The sequence below is a fragment of the Vombatus ursinus genome, unplaced genomic scaffold, assembly GCF_900497805.2.
Source record: "Vombatus ursinus unplaced genomic scaffold, bare-nosed wombat genome assembly UNPS02003292.1, whole genome shotgun sequence".
Taxonomy (NCBI): Eukaryota; Metazoa; Chordata; class Mammalia; order Diprotodontia; family Vombatidae; genus Vombatus; species Vombatus ursinus.
The window spans coordinates 2,047,857-2,071,166 of record NW_020943070.1 but is presented as its reverse complement, the minus strand read 5'-3'; the positions used below and the strand labels follow the sequence as shown (position 1 = coordinate 2,071,166).

The following is a 23,310-nucleotide window of genomic DNA, read 5'->3' as shown; positions in this document are numbered from 1 at the left end:
AATCCCTCTATTTGCTGCTAGGCCTCTCTCTTTGGCCACTCATTGGCCCCTCAGACTCTGTCTTCTACCATTGCCTGAAGGCAGGCTGAAATCGAAACTGCACATTTCTGATCTATCGGTTTCCTGGAATCTTTGGTGGTGACATGCTCTCGTAAGAGCTAGGAAACCAGGCAAGAGAAAACTCATTTCTGAAAACAGGCCTTTCTCGAAGTAGGCAGCCCTTAGTGCCGAGGAGAAACACAACTATTCTCTTGAAGAAATATCGCCAATGAAGTTTTTTTTTCCTTTTACAAAAAGACCTCAGATTGAATCAGGATACAGTTCCCTCTTCAGCTCATCAAGCTAGATGAGGCAAAATGGGAAGCCAAAGGAGGGCGTTTGTTAATTATGTTAATTAGCTAATTGAAGGCTATGGGCTATGCAAAACCTACTTGGAACTTGAAATAGTATGTTTGGGGCAATTTCCCAGAGGGCCTGATTTTTGCCTCCTTGCTCATAAGTTCCTGGCGACCTGACACTTTGCTTCCAGGGACTGGAAGTAGGTGTTTAGCATGGGTGGAGGGTGTAGGGAGGGAGAGGGAAGGTAAATGACTTAAAAGGGCATCCCCCCATTCTTGCCAATAAATATCCACGGATTTTTTTTTTAGGGAGGCTCTTAATGGTACCAAGCGAGTGTAGTCTCCTATCCCCTAAATTATCCATATATTTGAAAGTCCCTTCCCCAGACTCATTAAGAAATTCTGCAGAATCTCAACCTTATTGAAAGCCCTGCTTCTTAGTTCCTGTGGAAATGTCTCTTTTTTGGGGGGTGGGGGAGTGGAGCAGTGTGTCGTCAGTCATCTTGGTTTAATTAGCCTAGAATTCATTGTGTTACACTGGTTACTTTAAAAGATATGAATCCTATATTTCACTCCCTCATTCATTCATTCATTCAACAATCATTTTTTGAGAGCCGGCTATGTGCTTAGTGCTGTTCCTGAGGGATTAAAATAAAAGTACTACTAATTATAATGAGCCACCAAAGGCCACTTCCAGTCTATCAGTGTATATTCCACAGTGGAGAGGCAACATGGGCATAGGGGAGAGAGAGCTGGCCTCAGAGTTAGGAAGACCTGGGTTCGAGTTCTTCTTGACACACAACGTGTGACTGTGGGCAAATGAGCTGATCTCACTGTATCCCAGGTTATTAAGACTCTCAGTTATGGAAGAGCTGTCAATCTGTGACAGAGCAGGGAGTTTCCACACTGGGAGGAAATCACAGGTCCATACTGATAATAATTGTTATTGTGATTAAATCTGCAATGAGAGTTATCTAAAAATCAAACTTTCTTTCAAGTTTGATGAACTTAAATAAGAAGATTTGAAATAACTTGAAATAACCATCAATGTAAGGCTAGTAAACCAGATGAATAATAGAGAATGTACCTATTGTACCTTTCTAGACTGATTCATTAAATAAAATGTGACAAGCTGCTGGAAAGTTTAAAAAAAATTAAATTTATAGGCATTTCTTGATTACTAGAACTAAATGTGACAAAAATAATGCATGAAATTTAAATGTTATTGAAAAACCTGATTCAATCCTCAGTTTAACCTTCTTAACCATCCAAGCTTTCAGGGCAGGGGTGGGGAACCTGCGACCTGGAGGCCACGTGTGGCGTTCAAGGTCCTTGGGTGCTGCCCTTTGTTCCGTAAAACTTAGACTCAGTCAAAAGGCTGCACCCAAGGAGCTAGAAGGCCACACGTGGCCTCCAGGTCGCAGGTTTCCCTCCCTTGTCTTAGGGAATGGACTTTTCAGTGTCATGGGCTTTTTGCCACCATTCCTAGACCTCTTTACGCTTAAACCTGGTGGCCAGGCTTAGAAAGTGGCAAAAGCCCAGAAGATTAGCAAGAGGCCATGATAATCACCAAAGGGCCATTCTGCCCTCGAGTCAATGGATCTGGTCTGTGTTTGAAAGGCCAGCCTAGTCTACCGAGAAAAGACAAAAAATAAAATAAAGACAACCGATTTATTTCCCCTGACAACAGAAGAGATGAGCCAGCATGTTTGTGGTTATATTTTAATTTAAATGAACAATAAGAAGCTGTAATGAACAGCTATGTCAGGGCCTGTAGGATCATAGAGGGGCCTTGTTTCTATTTAATTCCTAGCTGACCACGACACACAGAGAGGGAGCCACAAGCCTGTTTACCATTCGCAGACTCGATGACAGCATGAGTTTAACAGTTCAGGTGGACCTCCTAGGCCGAGGCTAAGGTGTATTAACACGTAACTGAATATAAATGGGCTGGTGCAGCCCTTGTCTATGAACTGGACAATAGAAGGAGCCAGTTGGAAGAGAGGGTTTTTATGACAGCTTTGTTCATTCTGAAATAAAACAGCACATCAAAGATAAAATTCCCTTGGGTTTGCAATGTGCTTATACCTAAAACCTGGAAATGCGCATCAAACATAAAATCTTTTCCCTCCCTTAAAAAAAAGAAAGACACACACACCCTCCTACTGCCACCCAAATTTACTTACTGATTGGAGAAATATTTGCTAATAGATTTAAAAGAAAAAGAGAAACCGCCACACTGATCCTGCTGCTGGGACCAGAAATCCGTGAAGTCAACTCCAGCATCTTGGGGGAGGAGGAGTGAGGGAGGTACCACCGTCGTCCTTTGGAAGGTCAGAACTGACTCGGGCCGTCCGTGGGAGGGGAAGCTCGGGGTAGGAGAGGCTTGCTGAGAGGCTGAGGGCCTCGCTGCCTGTTTCCAGCCTCCATGCTCACCAGGTGGCTGTTGACGATGCGAAGCTCTTGGACCACGGCACTCAGATCTCCGTGCAATCTCTGAATAGCGTTTTTGATCTCTACTAATTCTGCCATGATGGGCGTGTTGGCACCAGTTGCCTCAGGGAGTCGTTTGCTTGCAAGGGAAGTAGGATCCGATGCCGAGGTCAGGCACTGCTTATCCTGAATGGGGAACTTGATCCAGTTGCCCCTCATAGCATTGAGAGTTCGATGGTCTGCAGAAGTGGAATTATCAGGGAGGATGTCTAACAGGTTGATGGTGTCACTCTCATCTTCATCTGAAGAGGCTGGACAAGGAGCAAAGGGGTGGTTAACCCTGACCTGCATCTCCTTGAAGTGCACAGAGGAGGAGGAAGGCCCATGCGATGAAGGCCTAAGGGAAGGTCCACCAGAGGGCCGACCTAAAGGATGAAGGATGCTTTCTGGAGTGGCTAAGTCAGGGGATGAGATGGAGAAGGTAGAAAAAGATGAGGATGTTCCTTCAGAGATGGTCGAATCTAAAATAGATGTAAAATAAGAGAAAGGTCACGTCATATCCAAATGAGATCATAAACAAAGACCTTGACAAGTGAACCATATTAAACTTAAGGTTTTAAATGTGCACAATGAAATTAACCTAAATCCACCTACAGCAGGACCTGAGAACACCTAGAGTTGTATGGAATATCTATAATGCCTGGAGCCTTAAACTGGACTAGAATGACAGAATCCGAATGCTGCAGTGGCCTTCCTGGGCCATCTATTCTCACCTTGCTCTGACCTGGAATTCCATCCACAGGATCCCAGAAAAATGCAAGACCGGGCCAGGAAGCAGTTGTCTCTGACTGGGCTGCCTCTCGAGGCCACCCATTCCACTCTAGGACAGTTCAAATGATAAGGAAGCTTTTCCTTTCAGCAAGCCACAACTGCCCTCTGTCTTTAGCTCTCCCCTCGAGGGCCAAGCAGAAGGAGCCTAATTCCTCTCCCACAGACCAACCCTTGAAATCCTGGAACATGCCCTATACACTATCACATCCCCCTAAATTTCTCTTCTCCAGACCGAAGAGCCTCAGTTCTTTCAAATGGTCCTCTTGTGGCCTGGCCTCCATCCTGGTCACCTCCTTCTAACAGAGTGTTTTATTTTGCCCTCTGAAACCTAGCCTACAGCACAAAATATTATTTTTTTTCTTAACTACTCCTTTACTGTACTCATATAGCTGTTCATTCAAAAAACACTTCTTGGGGACCTATTAGTTGCAGAAGAAGACTTGCCTACGTGGCAGAGAGAGGGCCTATTCCCCATCCTGGACATCACAACCTCTCATAGTCCCCAGGGGACACTCTGGGATGGTAAGTTGCAGAGAAGGGGACAGCTTACAATGTGGAGGGAGTTTCCTCACCTGGGAGGTGCAGTCCCTATGGATGTGCAGAGCACTGTGCCAGGGGAGGTACCATGATCATGACCATGTCCCTGCCTTTGTATGACTTCGGGTGAAGCAGAGAGGAGTTTTGGGGCGGGGATCTGATGCATCTGGAGTTGGGGTAAGGGAAGGCCACAGGGAGGAAGTGGCCTTGGAGCTGGCCTTAAAGGATGGGTAGGTTTTCAGTATGAAGAAGGCGATGGAAGGAGTGGGGCATTCTAGGCATAGGCAAAGTGTGAGAAAAAAGGCAAACAAAGGCTGGAAAGTGTAGGCCCTACACCAGAGGATGTGAACGGTACAGGCCAAGACTGGAAAGGAAGGCTGGTGGCAGAATTCCAGGGCTAGAAGGAACCTTCAAGGTCGTATAGTTCACCCCCCTCATTTTACAGATAAGGAAGCCAAGGCTAAGATAGGTGAGTGACTTACTTGTCCAGAGTCTCACAGCTAAGGATCCAGTCAGGTCTTCCTGACTCCGAGTCCAGCATTCTCTCTGTGCTTGGCCACACTTCTCTTTGGTTTCCAAGGTCACACAGCTTGTTAGTGTATGGGAAGACCATGAGTGGTCCAGGTTGGCTGGGGCAACACGTACGTGGATAGGAATGGGCCATGTGCAGGGCTGTCACACAGAGTAGGCTACGAGGTCTGGACTTCATTTAGCATCAAAAACCCAGAAAAGTAAATGAATAAGGATCTCTTGAGGTTTATTCACTCTGAAAGCTGTAACTATTTTAAGCTGGCATTTAATGTAAGAAAACTCACAAACTTAAAACAGAGCATCCATCTTTGTCCAAAGACCACCATGTCAAAATTAGCCACTAACTAATAGTGAGAAATGTACATTTTCTCCCTGAGGAGCAAATGCAGTGTGGTTCCCAGCACACCAACACCGCCGGCCAACATGTTTGATCCCATATGTGCACTTATTTCTGGAAGATGCCAGGAACAGTACAAGAAAAACTGACACATCACCAAAATAACATGCAATTAAGTCTATGGAAGGACCCCAAAGGCCCCAGTCCAATGCTTCATCTTGGCTTGGAGGTGTCCCCAGGGCCCCAGAAACCATGCCCAGGGAGCCCAAGCTCTGGGAGGCGCTGCCAGCTGAAAAGGCTCTGAGCCTGGTCCCAGTACAGACCGTGCCTGTTGTCCAAAGATTAGCCCGGATCCATAGAACGATGTTCATTGCTAGCGGTTTGGTCACCGGGAGATAATGAATTCTTTGGCTATGACAACCCATGAATCAAAAAGAAATACAGCAGAGTTCTCAGACCTGGGTGGCTCTATTCTGCCTCTGCATTGATGATGTCAGAGTGGTGAAAACGGGGTAGAGAGAACTAAGAAACCCAGGTTTTCAGGCTGACGGCACATTAGCTGTGGGTGGCACTCTAAATGTGAGATCCTGGCCCAATGGCCAATGGGTTGGCATACCACCAGAGAAACAGAAACATCTTAGTATTGACATTCTTACCATAAACAAGGAAGATGTAGCTAAATGGAAAGATGTCTGTCAATCAGATTCTCTTTGGAGAAGCAAATAATGAAGCTAGCAAAGCTCGTTTCTTTTGTACCCAAAGGCTCTTTTCTAGGATACTTGGATCATCTTCTCTTGCAGTGCTCATGATGAACATAAGCAAAATATTCAAAAAATCCATCAAGATGATGACCGTGTAGAGGGGAGGGAGCAAATGGCCTGAAAAAATCAAGCTGTATTATTCCCCCAAAAGGTGATTGAGAGGATATCTGTGACTCCCAACCCAAATGCCGCCTTCCTAACCTCTATAGAATCTTTATGAAAATAAGCTACCCAGATACTGATGGCAACCTTGATGAAAATATGAGAAGGAAACAGGTAAACTTTCTGCAGATAACTTTCTATGATAGAGCACATATTCAGTCATACAATTGACTTAAAGACAAGGAGAAAACAAGATCCCATTGTGCCTATGGTTGGTTGTTAAAAAAAAAAAAAAAAAGGCTTGTGACTTGGTAATGAAAGATGTAACCTTAAAGGTAATCCTCCAACAAGATGACTTTCAAATAAAGGTTAATATCATACAAGTTTCCACAGAGAAAATGTTGTTTAATGTCTACTGATCATTAAACAGAGATAGATATATGCTCACCAAAAGTGTTCACCACTGTCTTGGAAGCTGTTCTCCAAAAGGTTCAAAGGGAATAGGAGTTCCCTACAGACGGTGAGATTTTCCAGATGCTCCTGTTTACAAAATATGTTGTACTGACTGCTTCAAGCCCCAGACTACAGTGCCTCCTCAATGGCCACTTGAAAGGGAATGCTTAACAATCCACATAAGAAAACCAAAATGGATGAAGAATGCCTGTTGTCCAGAATATGCTGGGCATATTCTGGATGGGCAGGCAGCCCACTAGTCCATCAGTAGATGTTTTGGGGGAAGGTTCTGCAAGTGGACAAAAAGCTGGGCCTAGAATTGAACAGGAGAAAAAGGAGAGGGCATATCACATTTGGGAAACTGACCCAACTTCAGCAATCCCAAGTTGCTCTTCTATACAACTCATCTTCTTCACATCAGTATTTTTCCAGTCATTGATATTCTATGGCTGAGAATCATAGAACACCACAATGACATCAAATTTAATGCCACATTTTTATACTACAGTGCTCTATGCTATTAACAAATGAATACAACTAGGCTTGATATCTCCATTTTATATACTTGGGCAAGGGAATGCATTCCAGCCATTCAACATACAAGAAACTTCAATGTTTAAAAAAACAAAACAAAAATCCTAACCCTAATTAATAGAATTATCCAAAAGTAAAATGGGTTATTTTGGAAGACAGTGAGTTCTCCATCACTAGAGATGTTCACGCTAAAATGGGATAACCACATTTCAAGAATAATGTTGAAGGAATTTCTATTCAGGTGCAGATTGGGTCACAGGGCCTCTGATACCCTTTCCAACCCTGAGATATTATGACTCCATGAAACATATAAGCACATATCTTAGTTTTTCCTATCATTTCAGTTAGGCTCGTGTGTTCATTTTTTTCTTCCAAACTCTTTATTTGGTTCATGCTATGCGAAGGAAAATCATTTGCCATGGGATAGCTTATGGATGGATGATCAATCCCATCTATATTTTAAAGGTGTATGCCTACTGGTGAGCTATGAGACATGGTAAAAGGTCAGATTCAGAATTTCTAACTCAGAATCAACTAAAATTTTCCAGAACGAAATGAGATTTAAGGGGAAACACAAAGTAATAATATCAAGAAAGTAACAACTTGGATTAGGATAATGTAAGAGAAATTCCTTGACACTACCTTCCCCTGCTGCAACTAGACATGATCCCTTCCTTGCCCTGTCAGGGCACTCCTTGACAATAACCAGTGTTACAGTTATTTATCCACATATCCTATTCCCTTCCTATACTGTAAACCCCTTGAGGGCAAGTTCATCTTTGTATCCTTAGTGCTTCATACAATACCTCCCATGTAGTAGATGGTTTATACATATTTTTTTTTGGTTTGTGTTGAATTTCAAGAATTGAGGGAGAAAAGTCCAAAGTGGGAATGATAAAAGAATGAGAGGGAGGATGTGAGGTTACCTAGCAATAGCAACATCCAATGAAGACATTGGCTCCAGATCAATTTAATAAAGAACAGATAGGTGGACAGCCTTGAAGGTTAATGTGTGAGTCAGATACAGATAATAACCAGTGGAATATTTTTAGAAGTAGAGTGAGATGGTCACAAGAGTGGGCTAATATGTTTTGGGGAGAAGTTCTAGTGTTCACTAGAGATGAGATCCACTAGAAAAAGAAAAGCCAGTAGAGAATAGGTTTCAAGAATCCAAACATGAGGTGATAAAGACATGAATTAGAACTTCATCAGTGAGAACATTGGCTTTATAGAATCACACATTTAGAGCTGGAAGAAACCGTAGAAATATCTAGTCCAACCGCCTTTGTCGTACGGGAAACCGAGGCCCAAGAGGTTTGGGTGACTTGCCCAAGGTCACATAGATTCAAACCCAGGTCTCCTGACTGTAGGTCTAGCATTTTCCCCCTGCACTAACAGAGACACAAATCCTGGTAATATTATAGACATAGAGAGGCCGTAGGGCCAACGTAACTTTGGTATCTGCTTCCATCCTTCTACGTGCTCTCCTGGAGGGGAGGGACTGTCTTTCTCTTATTTGTATCTCCAGTGCTTAGCAAAGAATGTGGCACATTACAGGTGCTTCATAAATGTTTACAGCCTAAGTGGTTAGAGCTGGCCTTGAAGCTAAGAAGATTTTCCAATCTCACCTCTGACTCATACTGACTGTATGACATGGGCAAGCTCCCAGACTTCTCAGTATCCTGGGCAACTCTCTAAGGCTGTAAGGTACTGACCTGAACTGATAAAGGGAGTTTCTGGAACCAATGAAATCATGAGTCCAGTCTCTATCCCTATTACAGAAACAGTAGAATGTGTTTCTTTTTGGACAGATTGATATCATCCCATGGTTAATTTAATTGGGCTGAAAGAAGACTATCAGAATCAACTTAACAAATACATATCATTGGCTATTACAATCAATGATGCTATGGTAATTTTATCCATGGATGTTCATCGTATGACCTAAAGACTGGTATAACTATTGGCTTGTGGCGGAGCTGCTACTTAAAAAAGTGTGTTCACTTTCTGCATCTTTGCCTTATGGGCTGTATGTCAAAAAACACTTCCCTCTCTCTGATGGCTGCCCATCCATTGGCTGCCGTCTCCAAACATCACACAATCATGCTGGTTACTTCATGCTGCCTTTTAGTGGGTCCTTTACTCATCCAGCTTCTTCCGCTCTTCAGCCTCCTCCATGGTAGCCATGGCTTTGGCATCTGCTGCTAACCATCTCCCTGCTTTTCCAGTGCTCTGCCCAGCCCAGCTGTCATGGGGCCCGCATCACAACGTCAAGACTGCTGGGATGGCTGTATTTTCATATTTCATCAGGGGGGTGGACCTCTGGCCATTGGGGTTAAGAGACGTTTGTAGAGGATGCTGATAAAACTGTTCTGAAGGGCAGATGTGTCATTTCAGACAGGTCCAAGTCTGACTGTAATAAAGGTTAGATAAGTTAACCATGCTACAGTTTTTAATTTAAAATCTCAGTACTGTGTAAAGTACTGCTCTGCAAAAATGTAACTGTAAATGACTTTCCAGAAATGGGAATTGACTCCAAATTTATGTTGAAAACTCCCACTAGTTCTAAATTCAATTCATGATTTATCTGAAGGCAGAAGGTCTCTTCATCAGCTGAACACCTTCAGAATTCTTCGCCATACAAAGCAGGGACAGCTCTTCATTCGTCAATCTATCTTCCTATTCAGTCTTTCTGCTGACACACAATAGCTGTTGTGTCAAGAAGTTATATACATAGGATTTAAATCTCCTGATGTTTTCTACGAGTGGAAAATACCCCATTTGGAAACCTATCTTTGTTTGCCCACTTGTCACTGTAGTACTGGGCACATTGCACAGGAAAGAAATGAGGTGCAGACTACCCCTTGATTCATTTGATTTCGACCAGCACTGGGGAAATCAGATAACAGATGATAGGAAATGTGTCAAACCACTTCAAGTCAGAGAGGTAGAGTGGGAAAAACCCTGGATTCAGCATCAAAGTACTGGAGTTCAAATCCTGTTTTTGCTCATTACCTATGTGACTTTGGGCAAATGACTTCCCCTCTCTAGGCCTTGGTTTCCTATTCTAGGTGGACTGGGTGGTCTCTAAGGTTACTTCCAAATTCAAATTCTATGATCCTACAAACCTGCCTATAAAATGTGATTCAGAGCTTGCTGAATTTGAAAATTCATACTAGCTCATGCTTGCATAGACCAGGTAGGAGGCCTGCAGATCAAAGCGTCACTGGCACCATCTCTGGGGTGAGCCCAACCTGTGGGGCTTCCCTGGGGGGCACAATGAATGGCTCCCTTCAGAGCTCCCCGTAGGTCTTTTAGACCAGACTGGCCAGGAGAGGCTCAGTGAACTGGATTACTGTTGGCTCAACTATTTTCTGTCATTTCTTCACATTTCCTTTAGGGGAATCATTCATTGTTCCAACTCTGGTGACTCTTTGTATAAAAAAGGGAAATGGCATGATTAATAGCTCCTTTTTGTGTCTTGTTCAGTTTCTTTCACAAGCAAAAGGTGAGGGGAAGAATAGCTTTAAAGAAAGGCCAGCCTTGCCAACCAAAATATCTCTAGCAAAAACTGAGCCAGATGAGACAGGAACAAAGGGAAGGGTCAAGGAGACTTTTTGCCAAGATCTATCAAGAGTAGCATACATACTAATAGATTTTTTCTCTCAAAGCTGATTAGAGAACAAATTCCCAGGACGGTTTAATCAACTTTCAATGTAACTTTATCTCCCAAGAATATTATGCTAGTCACCTAGGCAGCTTCTAAGACTCCACTAGCTCTTTTGTCTTTTTCCTTTTCAACATGAGGGGTGAGTTATCATAGGCCTAAAAGTAGCATGAGACACCAATAAATAACTTTAAATCAAAACTTCAGAGCAGGAGGAGTGGACTACTTCCAGAATAGAGTTATTAAATACCTACAGGTCAAATGGGATGACTGCAACCAAGCTGAGGTCATCTCATTCAGGAAAAATACCAGGAAAAACCTACCGGCCCTAGATGACCACCTTCTAATTTGAGACCCTGCCAAATAGGGGTGAAACGGTATTTATTTTTTGCATTGGCAGAGTTCACAGGGCCATACACAGAACTTCTGTACAGTGAACATTGAATGCGGCTGAAAGCATAAACTGGAATCAAATAATGGAGGCATAAAAAGGAGAGCTGGAGAGATGGGGAAAACTGAGAACAGATGGGTAGAAGAAGAGAAAGTTAGCAAAGGCCAATATGCTAAACAGGGCAAAACAGTCTAAGTCTTCCTTATTCCACATCAAATGTGAATTCAGAAGAAGGGAGGGGAGAGATAATGACCAAATATTTTTAGAATGTCTCATGGTAATCAATCTTGGGATGTGATGAATCTCAATTTCCTTCTCTTTCTGTTCTTGTGGGGGCAAAGGGTATGGATATTTTAAAATTTGATATGATTTCTCACCAGCTGGAGTCTCTAGGCTTTTCCTGAAATTTTGTGTGCTTTTCAAGAAGTGGTCAAAAAGACATTATCAAGGATGTGCAAGACTGAGAAAGGAGACGGGCTGAGCTGGTCACATTGTGAAAATGAAAGACAACAGATGCTCAGCCCGAGCAGCACGTGGGGATCTCCAAAACATGAAGAGAACCATGGGCAGATCCTCTATGGAGAGTTAATGGCACAGGAGGAAAGAGCCCCAAGGGGATGCAATTTGTACTAGCAGAGGGAGTGGTTCCCATACTGATGAAACCATCAATTTATTCAAGTTCTGTATACTTATGTAACTGGGGGTGAAATGAGGCTGGTACATGTGCAGACGTCATCAACTTGCTAAGATGGCATCTCCATGTAGAGGATGCTAGCGAGCTGTTTCGGAGAGAATCAGGATGTCCTAGAAGAGACTGAAGCAGGCAGAGCTATTGTGTAGCTAGTTCTGTCAGCTAACCAGATGCTGAAGCTGACAAGACTTTTGTTGTCATGGACCATCTGTGCAGCCTGGTAAGTCTATGGATGCCTTCTCAGAAGAATATTCTTAAATGCATAAAATACTTAGGATTACAATGGAAACCAAAGGTTATGAAAATAGGATATCGTTTTCCCCCACCCAACCTCATGGACCCTCTGAAATCTGTCCACATATCCCAAGTTAAAACTCTCTGATCTAGAAGTCTAAATCCCCAGTCAAGAGCAACAAGAACAAGCTCCTGAGTCCAACCCCCTAACTTTATAGATGAGGAAACTAAGGCTCAGGGAGGTGAAATGACTAACCCAAGACCACTCAAATAAGCATCAGAGTTAAGATTTGAAGCCAAGGACTCTGACTATAGAAGCAAAGCTCTTTGTCCAACTGCCTCTCTAGTCAATCCCCACGTCAGCGCAGCATCTTCTAAAGCAAGCTTCCATGATTAATGCTGTCACTGTAGGAGGAAGAAGAAGGCATGGGAAGCTCTAGGGAAGGTCTCATCCTAGCAGAGTTTCCCTTCTATTGTGACTGTATAACACCTGATAGCTCTGGCACTCCCCTCAGTGTTGCGAGGGATCCAGATGAGGGGAAGGCTACCATAGCCCTCTTGAATCTAGCCAGCCTATACTTAATGATGAGAATCAGTGGTGTGAGTGCAAGGAGGAAACCAGTGGAAACAAGCCAGAAACACAGATTCCAGCAGGCCCAGTACGGCCATACTCGGGGACAGGCTGGTCTTGCTTTGTTAGCTTGAAGGCTCTCTGACAAACAAAGTATTCCACCAAATGGTATTGATTCTGAGCCTCTTGACAAGTTCAGGATGGACAAACAGGGTCATTGCAATTAATCAACAAGTATTTATTAAATGTTTACTATGTGCTAGGCACTGTACTAGATATTGAGGACCTAAATAAAAATAAAAAACAGTCCTTACCCTCAGGGAGTTTACATTCTAACAGCCACAATATTTTTACCCACCCTTAAGGAGCTGCAGTCTCCTTTGGGCTCTGCAAAGAAGCAGATCGCTGGAAGATCATGGCAAAATTTGGTTGCCTGGAGAAGTTCATCAGAACTGCATGTCTGTCAGTTTCATGACAGCGTGCTTACACGGGTTCTGGATAACGGATGATACGCTCACACTTTCCTAGTCACCAGAGGAATGGAGTTGGGCTGTGTGCTTGCTCACGTGCTTTTTAGCGTGAAGTTTTCAGCAATGTTGTCAGACATCTTCAATGAGGAAGAAAAGACATCAAGTTCAGCTACCACACTGATGGTAAATTATTTAACTTGAAAAGGTTATAAGCCAAGACTAAGGCAGAGGGAGAGTTGGTGTGCGATTTTTTGTTCTCAGATGATTGTGCACTCAATGCAGCCTCTGAGGCTGAGATGCAACAGAGTATGGCTCAATTCTCTGCTGCTTGTGCTAATTTTGGCCTGACAATTAACACCAAGAAAACAGAGGTTCTCCACCAGCCAGCACCACACCATTCATCCATGGAACCATCAGTTAACAGCAAATGGAGAAATTTTGAATACTGTGGATAAGTTCACCTACTTTGGCAGCATGCTCGCCAGGGATAAACACACAGATGATGAAGTTGATACACACACTGCCAGAGCTAGCTCAGCATTTAGGAGGCTCCAAAGGAAAGTGTGGGAGAGAAGAGATATTAGGCTGCCTACCAAACTGAAGGTCTCCAGAGCCCTTTCGCTGACATTGTTGTATGCCTGTGAAACCCAGGCAGCACACCAGCCCCATGGAGGAAACTGAATTGCTTCCATTTGAATTGTCTTAGGAAGATTCTGAAGATCATCCAGCAAGAGGAGGTACTAGACACTGAAGTCCTTTCTCAAGCAGAACTGTCACGCATTCAAACTCTACTGTAGAGAGAGCAACTCCAAGGGGCTGGCCATGTCGTCCGAATGCCAAATATAGCCTAAAAGACTATTTTACAAAGAATTCCCACAAGGAAAGTGCTCACATAGAGGTCCGAAGTGATACAAAGACACTCTCAAGGTCTCTCTGAAGAACTTTAGAATTGATTGTGGGGCATGGGAGACACTGGCACAGGACCGCCCGGAATGAAGTACACACATCAAAGCAGAATTGCAGTAGCTTAAAAGAAACGTGAGATGTGCAAAGTTAGAGACATTCCCACTCCAAATGTTCATATGGACTATTTATGCCCAACTTGTGGCAGAGCCTTCTGAGCCTGTATTGATCTGATCGTCCACAGTTGGACACACTGTACCTTCACCCCAACGTAGTGACGCCATTCTGGTCTTCTTTGAGCATGAAGGACAACAACGGACCACTTTTCTGATCCTAAACCTGTCCCTTCCTCTGTCCACTGAACTGAAGCACATCTGGGTAATCCAGAAAAGATGGCTGCAGAACTCTACCCTTAGCTGATTCTTTCAAACTTTCTCTTAGCCCCACTGTGTCCCCAGTGGCTGTCAGCTGTTACAGCTCATTGGCATACTCTAGCAATGGTCTGGCATCCGACGTCATCCTTATTACATACTTCAAAAGAAAAGCAAGCTATACATAATAGTGACTAGCAGTTTCAGGAGCACAACCTCTTTTTCTGTTCTACTCTCTATATGTAAATACCCATTCTAGTTGGTATTAGGTTCAGAATAAAAATAAAAAGTAGTATTAATAAAAAGGAAACTACATCTTCTCAAGTTTTATGGGAGCGCCTACATATTGTCTGGGACTCTGTCTCACAACATTGTCTGTCCTCTAGAAAAGCTGCTTCTCCCCTCCATCCCTGATCCCTCCAGCTGCTTGTGCCTTCACCTCCCAGGGCTCTCTATCTCTTTTGCGTATCTTGATATACAGACATGCCTTCCTCGTGAGCCAGTCAATGCCATGGGAGCCTAGCTCCTAAAGGCCGGGTAACAAATGGTTGTTGATTGACATAACACTGATTGATAATGAGATTCCAGGGAAGGGAGCACAGAAATGGTCAACTTTACCACCCAGCCCAGAGGGTCCCGCAAATCAGCCTGTGGGCTGACAAAGGGCCAACAGGGGAGGAGTCCCCAGTAAAGAGACCTACAGAAAGCCAGGGAGAATGGATAGACGAGAGGCAGCTTCCTGCACACAGAGAGGCAAGGAAAACAGGTAATAAGCGTGCTATGCAGCTCAGAGCCCGAGAGGCTGTGGGTTAGAGTGAAAAAGGGAACGGGACCATAGACCTCAGCTCAGCAAATACCTCCCACAGTGGATGGGCAATTCTCTTAACCTCTCTGGTCCTCAGTTTCTCCATTGGCAAACGAGCATAAGAGTACATGTAGTACTTACCTCATAGGAGTACGAGGATCAAACGATATCATTTACATTTGCAAAGTTTAAAGTGCTGAATTAATGAGTTATTATTATTATTATTATTGTTATTGTTACTGTTGTTGTTATGATCCCAGGAGAAAACAAATGGGGAAAATTCAGTGCAACGAGCTGCCTGAACAGACATGAAAACCCAAGATCATGAATTATGGCATCTCGGGTGGCTGAGTTCTCGCGTCAAAAAGCAGCAGACGTGGCTGGCTGGCTGGCTGGCTATCACCTGGGTGCATTCTGAATCTGAAAAACTCACAGCAAGTGTCGAATGCTCAAAATGCATGCCAGCGCAGTGTTCTATAAATAATCTAACCCTAATAAGTATAAGAACATTGGGGGCTTTTTTAGAACTCAGAAATAATCAGAGAAAAATCAAACTAAGCTACCAACTTGTAATCCCATGTAACAGAACTGTTCCTTCGCTAACTTCCAGCCCAGCATTTCGCCAGCACCAAGTCCTCCGGCGTGAGTGGGCGATGGCAGTCTGTGGTATCCAAGTGACCACTTGTCTGGTTAAAGGACATTTTTAATTCCCTAAAATACCTCTAGCAACAACAACCTCTCTCTTCTTTAAATCTGTGTTATGTAGGACGCTATAGAGAAAGTTTTTTCTAAGAAAATAATAAGCAATAGGAAAAGAAATGCAGCAGCAAAATATTTTTAGCAACCAGTTGTTTGATTCTCCATTACTCTTCGACCCCCTAGCAGCCCATAACGCCCTTGACCACCGTTTCACCTCCACTCACCAAGGGACGGGCTTTCCTCACTGGTAATGGCTCCATCCCTTCAGCTTCTTCAGAGGGTAAGTGCCTTCTGAAGCTTCCACTTGAGGAGGCCCCAGGCTTGCCGTGGTCTCTGCAAACCTAGACTCCCCATCCCAACCTTTGATGCGTTATCTTCTACTAGAATGCAATCTCCCTAAGGATAAGGCCTCTCTTCTATCTGCTTGTAAGTACAGTGCCTGGAATATAGTAAACACTTAATAAATCCTATTCTCTCTCCCTCCCTCTCTCACTCTCTCTCTCTCTCCCTCTCTCCCTCCCTCTCTCTCTCTCTCTCTCTCTCTCTCTCTCTTCTCTCCTCTCCTCTCCTCTCCCCCAACCAGAGTTTCTTAACACTAACTCACAGGCTCCTAATCCTAAATCTAATCTCCTAGGGATTTGTGGACAGATTGCAGAGGAACTGTGAACTTGGATGGGGAAAAAAAATCGCATTTTCATTGCAGTATAATTGATTTCCTCTAGAATCCTACGTATTTTATTACGTGCTTTTCAAAACCTGATTCTGAGTGGGGTCCCTAGGCTCCCCCAGACCTCCAACAGGGTCCATGACACACAAGAGGGTAAGAAGCCCTAACTTACCCACATGTAAGGTGCAGAAACTGTAAAGCACAAGAAAACTGTGAGGATTTTCAGCTGGTCTCAACTCCAGGGTTTCCCTGCATAACATTCCATCTCCCATCTACATGCCTTTATCCAGGCTGTCCCCCATGCCTAGTATGCCCTCCTTCTTCACCTCCATCAAACTAAGTGCCACCCCCTTTATGAAGTTTTTCCCTGTGCTAACACTTTCACTGTGGAAATTACTTTGCACATGCTTTATATTTAATATTCTGTGCTCTTGTTGTGAATGAATTCTTTAATGAGAAGATTGTTTAGTTTTTTTATCTTCATCTCCCCAGGACTAGCACAATATTTGCCACATTCAGCCACAGGCACTTAAAAATCCTAGCTGGATGAACAAAACAGGAATCTAAGAATGGAAATATTTATTCCCATCAGTTTTCAAGAACCCTTTCCTCCTAGATTTCTAGAGTCACATAGTAAGCTGACAGCCACCCTCAAATTACGTCCCTTTGCTTTTCCGTAGCTTCTATGGAACAAGCACAGTCCCGTTGCCAGAATTCTCAGGCCAGTCCTTTCTGGGAGCTCTGCAGGCAGCAACAGAAAAGCTAAATTGTCCACGAAACTGAATCCCCATTTCACCATTCTTCCGGTTCGATGCCAATCGTCCCAGAAGGGGTGATGGGGATGGGGCTTGCCTATTCCCTGACCTTGCCATCCCTAGTCTGTGGATTTCTTCATCCTTGATATAGCGCCTTTCAGTACTTTTATTTACTTTAGGTCTGTGTTCGAGCCACTTAAAAGCTTTATGTTAATATCAGTTGGCAAGCATTATTACACCTGATTTATAACTGAAAATCAACCAGACTGCTACTTAGACAGCCGCATGAGCAAACAAACTGTACTGGTGCTAATTAAATTATAGGAATAAAACATGACTTTATAATGAAAAGCATGAACAGTGGACGGCCAAGGGCGTGCAATCTGGCTCTGGCCCTGGCCCTCTCTCATTTAGTCCAGATCACACTGCTAACGTCTTCTAGGCGTTTTAGAAAGGACAGAGTGAGAGAGAAAGGAAGAGATCTGTTCTCATGCAATCTGTACACAGTACAGATTCTTTTAAATTCTTTTAAAAAAACGAAAAAAATTGTTAAAAAAATACATGCAAAAATCCCAATTCTTTCTGAGACAGCTAGTAGCATCTAAGCAAACTGTCTAACAGAAAGCTCTTCTTAATACTGATTTCTTCCCAATTTGTTCTATACTGCTGTGGCTCACAATCTGAGTGACACAGGCCTCCTAAGTGCCTGTAGCCCATAGTAAATGTGTCTTAGAACCTGAGCACAAAGGGCCAATTTCTCAGATGAAAATCACTCCATGGCAGGTAGATACTAAGAGAAAAGGAGGAAGAAAGAAAGCTGATGTGGGCTACAGAGAACGGTTAAAGTAAAGGAGAGAGAAAGAGAGAGCAGAGACACGGGTGTGTGTCTGCATTGATTAGACTTACCATGTCTTGCAAAAGGGTTGAAGCCCAAACCATCCATCTTAATGCTGTAAGAGCTGAGATTTGGCAAAGGTGTTGTATTATTCTCAGAAAATTGTTTGGAAGGACTCTGCATTGGTTTTGGGTGCTCCTTGCTAATTAAACTCTCCTTCACAGGTTCAAAGGCTTTGAAGGAGGGAGACACATAGAGGGTCTCTACAGAAGCCTGGGATCTATGGACAAAAGCCTGAGATCTATGGCAGAAAGGATCAGACTTGGACACCCTTATGTTGGTATTGACAGCCTCGTCTCTCCCCGGTGGCCAGAGGCCCTGCACGCTTCCCAAGGCGTCACAGTTTTTCTGAGGGGAATGACAGTCTGGAGATCGTTGCATGGCGTTTTCCAGTGCAAGATTTGATAAATCAAATCGGCCGATGCCAAAACTGTCTAGCCTTTTGCCCAAGCTCAAATTTGTATGCAGAGATGGACTTTTTTCCAAAGGAGCAGGAACAGCATCTGTAAAATAACAAACAGGAATTATGATTTGAAAATGAAAGCTGCTATGCTCTATTTCCTCCCATAACAAGGATAATTCTATTGCCCTAAATGGAGCATTCTCTCCCATTTAGTAACATCTCTAATTTCTCAGATCATTATATAAATGGTTATTACTCCCTTTCACTTCTGCATCCTGTCACTTTGGTTTTCAAGTTAATCTTGAATACATAGAACCCTATCCCTTTACAAGTGGAAATACGGAAACCCAGGAAAATGAACCGACTGCTTTCCCACCGTGGCCGAATTAGGGTCCGAACCAGCTGAAGGCAGGAGATTCTGAAGAGAAAGTCATATTTGGGTAGTGAATGGCTGCATCAGACACCAGAGAATAGCAGGTACAACAGAGCAGGAAGAATAGGAGAAAGGACCTACAAAAGATTCATAGAAGACAATATCCAAGAAAAAAGCCAGAAATATAACCCATATATATATATATATATATATATATATATATATATATAACCTCAGAGATTTGTATACAAAAATACAAAGCATGGGTAATGAACAGAGTGGACTAGAGATCTGAATGCAAAGAGGCAAATTTGACTTCCTAGATATCACAACTTGGTAGAATAGGATTCATGAGGAGAATTTGGCTCTGGAAGAATATACCGTATTCAAAAGAAACAAGAGATGAAAGGGAATGGAATAATGTTGATTATTAAGAATATGTACTTATATGAGCAAACTCAGGATTCTGAGGGTAGAAACAGCATGGAGGACATTTGGATGAGAATCAGTGGAGAAACAATATGGTTGTAAAGCTATAATACAGACCACCTGGACAGAAGGAGGCGGTAGATGAAGACTTTGGAAGACAGCTCACAAAACTAGCATGGAAGCATGATATTGTAGTGATGGGAGATTTCAACTATTTAAACATGTGCTGGCATTCTCTCCCTGCCAAAAGAAGAGAAACTAATAGATTGGTCATCTGCCATAATGGTAATTTTGTCTTTCAAAAAGTGAAAGAAGCAACGAGAGGAACAGCTATTCTAAACTTTATTCTTAATATAAATTCTTAAAATAAAGAAAAACCTAATGATGAAGTAAAAACTACAGGAGCTTTGGGAGGCAAGGGACCACTCAGCCATACAGGGCAAGAAATCTGAGAACGTCTGATGTGCACCCTTAATCCTGAGAAGGCAGATTTCAAAGTGTTCATTGGAAGGTGGCCCAAATGGGATGGGAAGCTAGACACATGCAGAAGTGATACTCATGAGGATGAAGAGGGAGTGCTGTATAGACCAACGTGGATGCACAGAAAATTCAGGTTTCTAAGGCATGTTTCTAAGGGCTGGCTAACTTAAAACGAATACAAAACGTTACCTCAATCCTATGAGAGCTAAGAGTGGCCACAAATGCTAAGGAAACATAAGGGGTCTTGTTTGTTTCAGTAGTAATATGGGGCAAGAAAAAACTCAAAGAATGAGTAGAACTGCTGCTCACGATGCACGAAATGACAACATGAGGGGATGATGCCACTCTATTCTTTTCTCTTCTAAGGAAAATTATCTTTGGATTGAGAAGGATGCAACCAAACAGTTATCTGTGAGAACGAGTTAGGCAGAATCGAGGTGCCCTTTTTATTTTTTTAGGCAGTTGGGGTTAAGTGACTTGTCCAGGGTCACACAGCTAGTAAGTGTCAAGTGTTTGGTCTGAGGCTGGATTTGAACTCAGGTCCTCCTGACTTCAGGGCCGGTGCTCTATCCACTGCGCTACCCAGCTGCCCCTGAGGTGCCCTTCTGAGGGTGACTCACTGGGCCCATTCGGATGAACTACAACCAGGGCTCTGAGAGAAGGCACAGGAGCGATGCTGAGCTACTGTGGGTGATATTGGGAAGACCTCGCTTTCAGAAAGGGCAAGAGACAGAGACTCATCACGCAGTTCTGGCTCAGCAGCCGATCAACAATCCATCTCTTTACTATGGAGTTAGCATACTGGATGTAGAGAATGTCTGTAACTAGCTCCAAATCAAGGGGCAGGGTCTTTCAATCATATGCCATCATGACTTTCTGGAAGCAAGTTCCTCCAGACTTCTCTACATGGGCTGGTGGCAGGCACAGCATGCCTGTCGTGCTTGGTGGATGGCACTCCACTGGCCAGGTCCCTGTTACATTATCCACGACTCTGAGGAAGGCAAGGTGGCATGCTCATCAATGTGCAGATGACATGGCCCAAAGGACAAATGAGCTTTTCAAGCAAGCCAGCTCACAACATAGAATGAGTGTTTCAATTCATGAAATGGCAGTCAAGATAAAAAAAATATCTTAGCAGGCTAGAGTCACCATTGGGTTAGAGCTAATCAAATGAAACTGAATGAGGCCAAATGAAGAGTCTTACATGGGTTCCAAAAACTAGCTTCCCTAATTCAGGCTGAGGGATGCGTAGCTAGATCCCAGCTACTGTGACAGAGATACAGGAGTGCTAGTGAACTGCCCGACCTGAGTCAACAGCATGGTGTGATACCCACAATTATATCCGCAATGGTAAGGTGCATGAAGAGAAGCAGTCTCAAGAACAAGTCGGGTCATCAATCAAGCCTAAACATTTATTAAGCCCCTACTATGTGCCAGGCCCCGTGCTAAGCCCTGAGGATATAAAAAGAGGCCAAAGATAGTCCCTGCCCTCGAGGAGCTTACATTCTACTCAATCAGCCATCCCCTTTTTCTCTTCCGCCCTTTTGCGTTTGCACTCTGCCCCTCAGCTTTCGACATGCAGAACGATGCTGGCGAGTTCATGGATCCATATGTGCCGCGGAAATACTCCGCAAGCAACAGGATCATCTGGGCCACGGACCACGCATCCATCCAGATGAACGTGGCCACGATTGAAAATGGCACAGGCAGATTCAACGGCCAGTTTAAAACTTAGGCAACCTGTGGAGTAATTCGTAGAATGGGAGAATCTAATGACTCCGGCTGGCAAAGAATGATGGCATCATGTCAAAGAACTTCTAATTGAAGAAATCTTGTGGAAAATGTCTTAATAAATCAAATAAAACAAAAACAAAAACAAAACAAAAACACAATCTGCTCTGTCCTTGTCAGGCCACTTCTGGAGTCCTGTGCTCACTCTAGTTTAGGGAAGCCAGAGAGAAGCTGGCATGTAGATAGAAGAAGGATCAGGTGACGGAACAAGGGGTGTTCATCCTGGAAAAAAGAAGATTTCAGTGAGATGAGAGAGACGAGGGCCTCAGATGCCTGGCCCCAGAGGGAAGAACCAGGGCAGTGGATAGAGACCGCAGGGCTACAGGCCAGCGTCAGTTCTTCAGTGGCTGCTGGGATGTTTTCTTTTTTGTCTGAGACACTGAATAAATGTCTATTGCTCTGTTGAGACAGAAGCCCCCCACTTCCAACATGGAATGTGATGCCTTCCACTAGTTTTGTCCCCACCGGAGGTGTTCAGGCGCTGGCTGGAAGAGAGCTTGGGGAGAGGCTGAAGAGGTGAGGTTTGGTCAAGTACAAGTGGACTAGGTGAGGGGCTCTTCACCTGGGGTCCATCCACTCGGTTTTTTGAAAAATATTGTGATGATACATTATCACCAAAGAGCATGACGTCCATGGGAATCAGTATGCCCTCACTGAGTCTGACACCGCAGGTCAGGGAGTGGGGCAAGATCTACCTTTGAATGTCATTTTTATCACTGGTAATAAATCCTAGAAACGTGAGGATAGGAAGGGAGACACCTGCCCATCAGAGGCACAGGAAGGAGAATGAATGGGTCAGTATGTATCCATATCAAGTAATCAGGCTTGATAAAAAAAAAAGTTCATTTTCTAGAGGAAAGGAGAAAACAAGATATTTATTCTAACTAGACACACATCTGTAAGAGAACTGAAATTCAAGGCGAGCCTGGCCTAGGAATGTCTATTTGTGTATGAATTGTTTGCCTTTGTCATCACTTCCCATCAAGCTAGATGCCGAGTCATTCAAATAATTCCCTCCAACCGTGATAAGAAAAGAGCCGGGTTTCTGAGAGGCAGAGTTAGAGAAACTAGGAACCATACCTGGGGGAGAAAGAAGAGAATGGTCGAAGACAGGGCTCCAGAAGCTCTAAAGGGTGAGATTCGACAGCCAAGTGAACTGTGACTGTTTGCCCACCAAAACCAAAAGCCATCGTGCTGTTGCGTGCCTGCCGTCCGTCACGTTCCATATTGATGCCACGTCCTTACAAATGTCTGGCACTTTGTGAATGCTGAACGAATGATTTTTATTGACGGATGTCACTTCCTCATTCTGAATAATGAGGGGAAACTAAAGCTTCTCTAGATAGGGCCCAGACGGGGTGCAGATGAGCCAAGAGGTAGCCCCCAAATGGAAGAGGAAGAAGAGTGCAGGCAGGATCGTTTTGGGGAGACTTCCGGAACCTTAAACTTGTCCCTGCTGACAACACTCAGTCAATACCAATATTCTCCCGGCAACGCTACTGGATATGGTGGCCTGTCGTAGATAATAGATGTTAATGACAGCTAACATTTATCTAGAATTTACCATATGCCAGGAACTGGGCTAAGCACTTTACAATTATTGTCTCACTGGACCACAACAATGCTGAGAAGTAGGTGCTTTTATCGCTCCCGTTTTACAGATGAGGAAACTAAGGCAAACAGAGACAAATTTGCTCAGGGTCACACAGCTAGTAAGTGTCTGAAGCCAGAGCTGAACTCAGGTCTTCCTGACTCCAGGCCCAGTGCTCTATCCACTGTGGCCCAGATCTCAACAAAAAGATGCTTGGTCACTATATGCAAGCTATAGAACACTGTATGAAAGTAGTGGTCTAGACAC

At 43.7% G+C, this 23,310-nt stretch overlaps 1 protein-coding gene and 1 pseudogene across 1 annotated transcript in view; one reads left to right on the top strand and one right to left on the bottom strand.

The window, feature by feature from the left end:
• Nucleotides 1–2,064: 2,064 nt before the first annotated feature.
• Nucleotides 2,065–23,310, bottom strand: part of ENTHD1 (ENTH domain containing 1) — a 118,108-nt gene continuing 96,862 nt past the window's right edge. The window contains exons 5-6 of the mRNA XM_027871057.1: nt 17,988–18,479; nt 2,065–3,292 (exon numbers count right to left, since the gene is read on the bottom strand). Of these exons, the coding sequence (XP_027726858.1) occupies nt 2,673–3,292; nt 17,988–18,479 (1,112 nt within the window). The 3' untranslated portion in view covers nt 2,065–2,672. The remainder of the gene's footprint in view (nt 3,293–17,987; nt 18,480–23,310) is intronic.
• On the top strand, nt 21,238–21,482 carry LOC114049710 (annotated as a pseudogene).